This window comes from Vollenhovia emeryi, unplaced genomic scaffold (genome assembly GCF_000949405.1).
Source record: "Vollenhovia emeryi isolate VEMERY1.0 unplaced genomic scaffold, V.emery_V1.0 DF939154.1, whole genome shotgun sequence".
Lineage (NCBI taxonomy): Eukaryota > Metazoa > Arthropoda > Insecta > Hymenoptera > Formicidae > Vollenhovia > Vollenhovia emeryi.
In genome coordinates, this window is record NW_011967212.1 from 897,396 (window position 1) to 907,803 (window position 10,408).

The 10,408-nt window shown below is 40.6% G+C and overlaps 1 protein-coding gene across 2 annotated transcripts; it reads right to left on the reverse strand.

Moving 5' to 3' along the window:
- Nucleotides 1-4,028: 4,028 nt before the first annotated feature.
- Nucleotides 4,029-9,232, reverse strand: LOC105565280. 2 transcript variants are annotated; one of them, XM_012018350.1, is made up of 6 exons: nucleotides 9,087-9,232; nucleotides 7,656-7,807; nucleotides 6,427-7,414; nucleotides 6,143-6,351; nucleotides 5,784-5,967; nucleotides 4,029-5,126 (listed from the first exon to the last, which is right to left on the reverse strand). In XM_012018350.1, the coding sequence occupies exons 1-6, from the start codon at nucleotides 9,151-9,153 to the stop codon at nucleotides 4,615-4,617; spliced, it is 2,112 nt and encodes a 703-aa protein (XP_011873740.1). In that variant the 5' UTR covers nucleotides 9,154-9,232; the 3' UTR covers nucleotides 4,029-4,614. The 2 variants fall into 2 exon arrangements, with proteins under 2 accessions (XP_011873740.1, XP_011873741.1); XM_012018351.1 differs by lacking the exons at nucleotides 7,656-7,807; nucleotides 9,087-9,232 and adding an exon at nucleotides 7,489-7,604.
- Between the last annotated feature and the right edge of the window lie 1,176 nt (nucleotides 9,233-10,408).

Sequence of the window (10,408 nt, forward strand, 5' to 3'; positions counted from 1 at the left end):
CGCGCATGTGAAATCGTCTATCTGTGAGCTGCGATCAGCTGTAGACAAATGCTTGTGTGTTGCCGCACACGTACACGCGATACACGTACCATATAAAGATCATCCTGCATACCGCTCGATTCCGTAATATCGCGATGTAATGAAGGTACCATCGATAATGGCTTAAGCGAATTCGATCATATCTGCGCTTTTTACTCCGCGTGGACATTCATTGCGTTTCGGGACGACCGAGCCTATCATCGCGTATCTAATGCATACGACTGTATCTTCAACAGTTGTTGACTATCTCGTTGTGCCGCGTTGCAAAATTCATTAATCGTTGCGTGCGCGTTATTGCGTCGGACTTCCTCCCGTTTTCCGCTTCGCTCCCTTTCTCTCTCGTTCCTGTTAAGCATTGCTTCCTTATGCGCTCTCCGCATTAGCCTCCACCCTCTTTACGGTGGTTCCATCTCGTTTCTCGGTCCCTCTCTTTCCCTCTCCCGCCGTCCCCCTCCTCCGTCCCCGCGCCGCGCTCTGTTTTCCGTTCCTACGAAGATTACGCTATCGTGTATTTTTTATCGAGCTCCTGATTAAAACCACCCTACCGACCGCCCGTTAGCTCCTCGCCGCTTCGTGACTGCCGTTTTCGGCGAATAACGCCTCCGTTTCACGACAACCTTCCACTCCCTCGAAGAGACGAGAGTTAACGAGTACCTCCGTGACGGCCAGTTCTCCCTCCTTTCCCTTTCCCGCCCCCTTCACGTGTCAAGTACTCACTGACTCCGTCGCGGTCGTGCTTTATGCGCGTGGCGATAAGTAATCAACGAGCGCCATCGTCGCTCGAGGCCACGTGGTGATCGGTGTCCGCCTTTGAAGGTGAAAAGGAAAAGAGCGGTACGAGTGATCCGAGTGCATCGAGAGGCAAAATTCGCGAAGGGTGAGGTGACGTAGCGAGACTCCGTGAAACCTCATCTCGCTTGAAGAAATGCTGATACCGGTGTCGACGTCGCCCTCGTCCAGCAACGGCGAAGGCGCCATCAAGCTCTTCATCGGACAAATACCACGTCATCTCGAAGAGGATACCCTACGCCCGATGTTCGAGGAGTTCGGCAAGATTTACGAATTCACCGTTCTCAAGGATAAGTACACGGGAATACACAAGGGTGAGGTTTCAGCCTTGAATTATAAATCCCTTGCATAAATAATTTCGGAAACATCGCGTCTGCTTTCCCCACGAGTTTATGAAACGTTCGTTCCGAGGTCGATTTTGATCCCGGCGCGATAAAAAACATTCCAAGAAAAATCTTTCCAAAATCTGAGGCGAAAGCGGGGATTCTAAAGCCGCCGGCGAACTTGATCAGTGTCGATAAGGAGACGGAATTAAAAACGTTAATTATCGACATTTTTAATTCCAAGTTCTACTCGGTTCGAGCAATTTATAGCCAATCAATTTGCAACTTTTGCGAAAAAGTAGCAATTTCATTAGCTACACATTGCTCAGATCGAGATTTTGGATCGAATTCTAGCATCGTCAACGCCATAGTTTTATTGATAATCTGACAGATGTTTGGCTGCGACCTCTCTCGAAAACGCCTGCAGCTATCTCTTTTTCTCTTCTTCTAGACTTGGATTTCTGGACTTGCGTTTATTGGAAGTAATCTTTTTTTCTAGGCTATTCTCAGTTCTAATTGCACGCTATTATTCTTACATGTTGTCGCTAGAGTATGCTGGTCTCATTTTGTATATATTTATTGTGGAATTCTTGTAGCAGGCAAATATTGTCATCAAGTATACCAAAAATTAGTAAAATTTTTAATTTTTTTTTTCGTTTTTGATATAAAGTCGACCAGCATAGTTTGGATTTTATTGCGTACTTAGTTTCGCAAAAGAGTTTTGCATTTCTATAAAGCCAATTAAAAGATTACTTTTAACAAAGAATGTCGATAAAACAGACGGCTTTAGGATTCCCTTAAAATTTCTATCCTGTTTCTTACGTCTAGTCGGAGAGAGAAACTATTGGGGGAACGTCCGCGTTTCAGCGCGAGATGTCATTTAGTGGCGCCACGTCGCTCGCTAACGTTACGAAATTATTTTTACGAAGCACTGCAGTCGCCGGCCACTAAATCCAAGCGGCCGGGCGCTCATTAATTTTTCAGCCGCGCAAGGACACGTAGGACTCGTTGCGCCGAGTGAAGCGTAATTCCGGCGGTAACGATGAAGCGAGCGAGAGAGCGCGCGCGCGCGCGCACGCGCGCGGGCGAGCGGGGGCACCCTCGGCGGCTTTCGAAGCGCGACCGAGAGATTAATCAGGATTTATTCTTTTGTCCCCCGCGACGTGCTGTATGGCGTCCGGGGGCCGCGGTCAGGGTCGCTCGCGGAGAAGAGAGAGAGAAAGGTAGCGAAGGGGTGCGGGAAAGAGGGATACGGAGGGCCGTATAGCAGGGAAGTCGAGGGAGGGATCGTGTGGGTGCGAGAGCGTGCTAAGCCGCGGCGAAACAATAAATTTCGCGGGCATTCACGTCGATCGCCGAGAGAATGAGCCGACGTCGACGATCGACGGCCTTTGTTGGCCGACCGTAAGCCACCACCCCCTCCCCCCTCCCACGGTACAACACCCTGCTGCGCGTCGTTTCCTCCTCGTCTCCCTGTCTCTCTTCCGTCCCCATCCCCCTCCCCCAACGCAGCATCCAGACGTCGACGAGTCTGATACAATGAGACAGCGCTCGCGGACGCGTTTTGGGTTGTTTCCGCGGCGGAAACTTGTCCCGGAAACGGGGACTTTAACACCGACGTGCCCGGTTACCAGTCACAGCCTCTTCTCGAGGACGGGCTATCCAACGCCACCATTCGATCCCCGGTACTCGAATTACGACGGGAGCGTGTTACGCGATACCGTCATCGTATGGTGCTCGACGGCAAAGAGGTGCGGGCGGGACGTGAGCGATACGCGCAAGAGAACGGACGCCAAGAGGAAAGCTTTGCCGCGCCCCCGGGTATCACCCGGGTACGGTTGGGATTTTAGAGGGGTATTTGGAAAAATGAGACAATGCGCCCCGAGACCGGTCGGGGATCGTCTTCATGAATTGTACATCAGTCGGAAAGCCGGGCGCCCGAGCGATCCCGCGCGGAAATTCGGTCCCGGCGGTCGCTTCGTTATTCCAGAGCCGATTTTGTAATGGAGAAGTCATGTTATTCGATACTTATCAATAATGGAGGACGCGCGCGCGATATGGTGGCGAAAATTTCAAACGGTACTTGTCCACACAGCCGTATAAAGCTTCAGCTCGGAATGCGCGCGGCTGCCGCATAAAAATTCGTAGCTAGAGAAATCCGCCCCGGTTCTGGAAATAACGGACCTTCCCTGGGCGCCCACGGACCGCCGACGTAACCCTTCGGCGGCCTCCGTTTATTTAATTTGCAGGAAAAATGGCCGCAATCCGCTTGCCTGACCGTAGCGTCGGTCTGGGGGAAACGTAGGTATTTTACAATAAATATCCGGCCGATAAGCTGCACACAATCCCGGCGCACCATAGGGGGAGGGAGGGAGGCGAGCGCATTTTTATTTTTGTAGGCATGCGGAATTTATGGTTGACGAATGGTCGTTCGAGTTTTTGCCTGGAAATAGCTCGTTAATCTTTCGAATTATCCTCCCTTCCAACTTCGCCGCGCCGCTCGACTCGCGTCCACGACTCAACGACTTCCCGTTGTTCCACGGCGGTGATATCGAGAAAAATTCTGCATTCTAAACGACATATTTTCGGTTATGTCAAATTAGTGATGCAGAATTTTTCTGAACGCAGACTTTACAACAGAAAATCCGAATGTGAAAAATATCATGGTCTGTCTAATCAGACAATCCAATTGTTACGTTGTAACAAACGAATATATCCTATTAAATTGTATATTCGATGAAGAACACGATGGGACATATCCGATTTAGATGGAATATGTGATAAGATGTTCAAGAATGATTGGGTAAAATATAAACTAAATATGGAAGAGCGAAATGAAGAGAAGACAGTAAAATTAATAAATATTGGACGTAGACATTTATTTTTAAATGAGATTTGATTTATTTAAAATGTGTAGTACTAAAGATACAATTAATTGTGGTTGAAATGAAAGAAAATTTAACAACGCTCATTGAGAATTCAAAGAATTGCGCATTGTGATGTACAAACAGAGCTCGATTAATATTGATCTCTTTTGTATTCACTGGAGAAGTTGTCAATTGAAGCTTTGTTGTACCCAGGATGCTGTCACTATCAGAAGTATGCTGTCATTATAGCAAGCTTGCAGGGCTAATATCAACAAGTTTGTTAAAAAGATACTAATAAGTTTTGAATTAAAATTTGAATAGTTTTCCTAGGAATAATTGAGTCAATAGAAACGAATGGATAAAATTGGTTTTGGCAGTCTGATTATTGCAAACTCGTTGCATTTATGTTACATTATTATCACTATTTAAACGTATTGTTGCTTATTCTACAGCAATTATTTTCCATTTTATTATTTCTACATTCACGTCATTAGACGGAGAGAGTGTTAACTAATTGTTAATTAATCGCTGCGAACAAAAATAAATATTTCTAAAAGAGGAAAACATTAGAATAAAAAGTTGTGCTATCAATGACGCTACAAATAATTATTTTCCTCCACGTGAATTCCAATATCGGCCAAAGCCTTTATAATTGTTCTTCGGTTTACATCGTGATCCTCCAAAAATAGTTTATAAAAACCTTGTTGTATCAATTGCCACACGTGTTTGCTTTCAGGAGGATAATCGGTGTGAAAAACATGAAATAATTTAAAACAAAGTTCCACAGCCTCCACAACGTTTTTACATGTATACAAAACCTTGTCCACAATTATGTGACTGTGACTGATATTATCCCACGTGGGACCTACCGCCAAAACATAAGGTTGAACGGATGTAGATATTTTCACTTTTCTTGCTATCTTGATCCACGATTTACGTCGATTTTCAATGTGTTTTTCAACTTCCATTTCACTGCAAACTCTCGCAACAAAAGACTCCACGATATCTATTCTCGTTGGTCTCCACGTCTTGTGCACATAAACGTAAGGAAATACAAACGGAAGTAGCAAGAGTGTTCCAGTCATTCTAAGTGTAATATTTGAATCGTCTGAAAAAGTAAAATTATTATTGTCTTATCACCTAAAAGTTATTTTTCTAACGTAAATATCAAATAAGAAATTGAAAACATTATTTATTTTTGGACTCTATTATTAAAGCTCGTTTGCGATATGTGTCGCGGTAATGTCCACATTTCTTTTACTGTTGATGTAACGAAGTAAATATTCATGAGTATGAAGCTGGCGTATCATTTTGTGGAAACTCATAAAATATTGACAGTTCAGGCTTTATTTTTAATAGTTGTATAGAGTTAAACAAATAGTTCTGGTTATTAAAGTATAAAAAATGTCCGAGGACAAATTGAGGCGTAGCATCTCACTTTGTCCTACGGGAATTTTCTATAAAAAATGTAGAATAATATTATCTCGTTAGAACTCTTTATAAATTGATCACATACATTCAGAAATGTGCGAAAAACATTTTGTAAAAAGTAAAATTCTCGAATATCAACCAATGTCTCACATGTGTCTAGTGGTACACGGACAATCAAAATTAATTAGAAAATAAAAAGTGTTTTATCACCAGAACGTTTTATGAAATTGTTAAATACGTTCAGAATCGCACGAAAAGTATTTTATAGCGAATAGAACTTTCTAATATCGATCAATGTCTCGCGTTCGTTCATATAAGGAAATGTTTCATTTACGTTTTGCCAAGTCAAAGAACGGAGTAGCTATGTCTTTATGCTTTTGTTGGCTTGTTCTTTTTATAACTGCTGAAGCAGTTGCAATAATTGCAAGCCTGCATTTCTCACAATTTGTGACTAAGTTCCCCGAGAATCTTGCTATAGGGTCTGAGTAGGGACAAAGTATTTCGAAATCCTGTTGAATCTGCATATGAAAATTTTGCAAGTTAATTAACATGTTTACATAAATGTTACGTAAATATTACAATTCAGCGTTACAATAAACATTCCGTGTAAACATATTTTTAAATAATATTAATATAATATTTAGAAGTATCTGATAAAATTGTTTTAAATTATTGAGTTTACGGGAAACTTACTAAGGCTTTACCAATCTCTTCAATTTGCAAAAACGTGTATTCGTTCAGGTAATCCCACACTGTTCCTGACTGATCTAAGAGTTGCTTCCGTCTGTACGGAAAAGTAGCTTTCCAGGAGGATGCTAATTCTGGACTAAATTCATGGTGTAATTTGTTCCACAAATAATTAAGATGCGACTGTACTGTCGGATCAGCTTGTACAAGAGACACTAATAGAACAAAATTAGAGGCATAAGTGAAAACGGGACGTAAAGTTTTATTGATACAAAGAAAATTAAGTGTACCTTCTCGTGAAAGTTCAGTGTTACATTGAATTTCGCCTTCTGATTGACTGACAGACCTCCAGGTTTTTGTGGTATGAGACATGTCGTCTGAAGAACACGGATCTCTGTCCTTGGTTGACACTGACGTACATGGCTGCCTCAACAGGACATCTCGGTTTTCCTTGATAAGTTTTCTCCTCTCTTGAAAGAGTTGGACTTGCAACACTCCTTCTGCTCTCTTTCTCTGAAGTATGGTGCCATCTGGACGTCTGTACGGCTCGTATTTAAAGGAATAAAAGGCGGACATTGGTGTCTTTGGAAACAGGCGTTTAAAATATATAGCCCATCTTATGAGAGTACTCGTTGGTACTTTTCGTTGTGGAGGAGTGGCCAAATTGAGAAGATGTTTGACAGTAACTTTTCCTACCAAGTTGAGGTCAGATCCCACTGGTACTAGATTATTACGGTGAATGTTGTGAATAAGTTTTCGCAAATGGGATCCGTTTTTATGTAGGAGGTTAAACAGCGGATTTCTGGCTTCGGGATCCGCTGTATTAAAGTCTGGAATTGGTGATTGACTGTGCCGTTGCTCAGTGCTCTTTTTCCTCGATGTTTGTACGGGGGCAGTTATAACGTCGTCCAAATCTCTCATCTCATCCTCTAACTGTGTAGTTGATTCCGTGAGATCTTCTTCAATGTTCGTGTCAAATTTAACAGCGATATCTTCAACTTTTACTACATGCAGATTTGGAGGATCTTCTAGCTCTATATTTTCTGCTGTAATTTTCTCGTTGCACATAAACTCGTTAAAATGCAGCGGAAGCGCCATTTGGCTCTCTGAAAAATTATTGCTGCTACCGCTGCTGCTGCTGATGTTCGTAGACGAGATATTCGATGAATTTCTTTTAGGGCACTGAACCAATGATGCAACTTCGTATGAGCTGTTCGATGAAGAAGACTGCTTGTCGTTCGTATCAATAATATGTGCGGATTGCATATCGCCATATATCTACAAGAAAAAAAAATGCCAAACTGATTGCCAGCGACATAATTCTCAGTGCAAAAATATGCATGTTGTATTACATGAAACAATATGCTGTATAGTCGTCACACACACACGTGCAGACTCACGCACGCACGTACAGTTTGTATGGACTGTATGTTCATTTACTACAGGGCTATATACGTAAGGAATTTGTTTAATATCACAAAATGAAGAAATATAAATTAAAAAATTTAATCAAGCGTACCATTAGTAGTTCGGGATCTATCGGAAGATTATGTAGTGACATCCATTTTACTAAAGCTCTACCAAACCTCCTCCTTGGGCCATATTTCGTAATTAACTCATCAAGTTCACGCTTTCTTAAAGTTTTCAGATCTTCCACTGAAATATCCTCCTCTAGTGCAGAAAAGAATTAAGTATATAACAATCGTGAAAGATTTTGTTAAAAAATATAAAATATTAAAATATTCAATTATATGATCACGTTACAGATAATACGCGCTTACTGTGTTATACATAAATATTGTACATCTCTCTTGTAACTAAATATTCAGCACGATATGAAATTGTGAAAATAAACGCGAAAGTAATAACAGGAAGATCGATAAACGTGAAATCTAGATTATATGACCGATATGAAAGTAGTCAAAGCAAAAATAAAAATAAGTAATATTTTAATTTTTATAAACGAGAGATTATGTACGAGAATAAAAGCAGCTGATACATGTAATATACGTTACGTTATGTATTAAAGAAGTCTTACAATCAGTATCTTTTTCACTGGCCTTATATACACGTGATGCTTGACAGATATTAATAACTATAAACCAAGAGATGCACATCATTATCTTTTTATTTCGTATTTCAACATATCATTGTGATGCAATCATTGTATTTCTTAACCCAACCACGTCAGACTAATTGCTACTGTTATGCGAACATAAAGCATATGGCCTTTTCACTTGTGTATACATAAAAATTGTGAGTTTTCAAAGAATAATAACACACAACAAGACTTATGTAATATAAACACACGTCATATATAAACAATTTGCACTAGTCTTACAACGTACATTACGTGTGTTTAGATTACGTTATTAGAACTAACACACGCGAATTCAGCTTAGTGCTGTTAGATCGTGGGACGTAAAAGCTTCCACCATTGCACACGGAATGCCACCTACTGCATGCATAGCATATGGACCTGAGCAGAATGGCTATCTTGTTCTCTTAACCTTTTCGGTCACAGTGGTACGTATAGGTACCACCCTTACGATATCGTTTTTTTTTTCGCTACAACTTCTACCATTTAAAAATTTTCTTGAACGTGTTTTTATTTCACAGCTTCCTAAGGGTTGGAATTTGATAATGGAACTGTTATTTTATCGATATTGTACATTTTATTTTATTATAAACAAATTGAAACTCGAGGCAATGCATTTTTTCACATTAAATTTATTTGTGAAGAAATTTGATCGTAAACATACACCAAAAGCTCTTATTTTCTATGCTTTTGGGGTCGCTGATTTCGAATTTGAAGTCAAGAGTCGCCCATCATTCTAGAAATAATATAAGTTGAATTCGCGTAATGTCAGGCTGATTCATTAGTCATATAATCTGAACACAGGTCATATACAAGAATATTTTTATGTACGAAATATGAACTTGTACTTACTTATAAGTAAATCAATGACTTCCTCTTCAACGCCAATTTCTTCTAAGGTACGGCGTATGTCGCACATTGTCACAATTCCCGTTTTTCCGGTAACTAAAAGAAATCGTCGCGACAACAATCGTACCCCGGCTCGAACTTGATCGAACTGGCATCACGGCACTGTGACGATGGTGAGGAATGGCGTAATAATCGCGCATGCTCAATTGGAATATTCGGATATATTCGTTCCTCTTCGGCAATATTCGTTGTACGTATATACAATTTCAGCGGTTATCATCTTTCATCGGATAATACCTGATCGGATACCTATATCCTCTTTTCTCTTCGATTAAATTGCACATCCATTCTTATCGTTACTTTTCCGATCAAGTCGTGTTGTTTTTTTTATTCCATGAAAATTACAACGGACATACAAAGAGCGACTAATTTCTCGATCAATTTTCGCCAGAAACATTTCATTAGATAAAAGATATCCACCGTTTGATCGGAGAAAATACAATTAACTCTTGGAAATACTATTTAATCGGTTTATCCAACGGAAATTTTCTCAGTGATTAATCTTGAAATTATAATACTTGAAAATTTTATATTTACAGTTTAAAATAATTTGTAGTCGGACATTGAACGGAGCAACAACTTCGCCAAACTGTCAGCTTTAAATTAATTTCACTTCACGTTGCGCTTCAAAAGTAAGCGCTTCAATAATACCATTTAAATTGCAAACCGTATATATCCTTTAGGAATTTAAATACTTTTCGATGGCCACGAGAAAGTTTTGTGCCGAAACATATCGCCGAACTAGCGTATATCGATCTGGCTCACATTCGGTGGAACAAACGGTAGACGGAGGAGGGAGGGGAGGGGGGGTATGATTTTATCAACGTCGAATCAAATGCATTCGCTCGCATTGACGCACGTCCACTAAATCAAATAATCCGTGTCTACATATATCATGGGCGCCGGACTTAAATCCGCACGGATACGAATCAACTGCACTGCAGTCTCAGTAATTTTGGAAATATGTCGCTGAAACATTGCGATGTCATTGAGATATTCGGCATTAAAAAATAAAACGACCGCGCGGTCGTTCGTGAGAACGTGAGATTAACTGCCAAGATAATCGTACACGCATAGGAATTGTAAACAAGTTAATTTACTCTCTCCTCGTAATTAGAAAGTTCTCGTGTTATAAGAATATCTCAATTAAAAGCAAATAAGAATATAAATAATTTAATACGACGTCTGTTAAAACTTGAAACTCTGTATTCAGAACTGTAAAAATTAAACGATAAGACTGATTCGATTTCCGATGTATCGTATCT

Coding starts and splice junctions, on each gene's coding strand:
- LOC105565280 (XM_012018350.1), bottom strand. CDS start 9,153: ATGTGCGACATACGCCGTACCTTAGAAGAAATTGGCGTTGAAGAGGAA. Junction 7,415..7,655: donor TAGATCCCGAACTACTAATG/GTACGCTTGATT, acceptor TTTTTCTTGTAG/ATATATGGCGATATGCAATC. Junction 5,127..5,783: donor GTTCTTTGACTTGGCAAAAC/GTAAATGAAACA, acceptor TTACTTTTTCAG/ACGATTCAAATATTACACTT.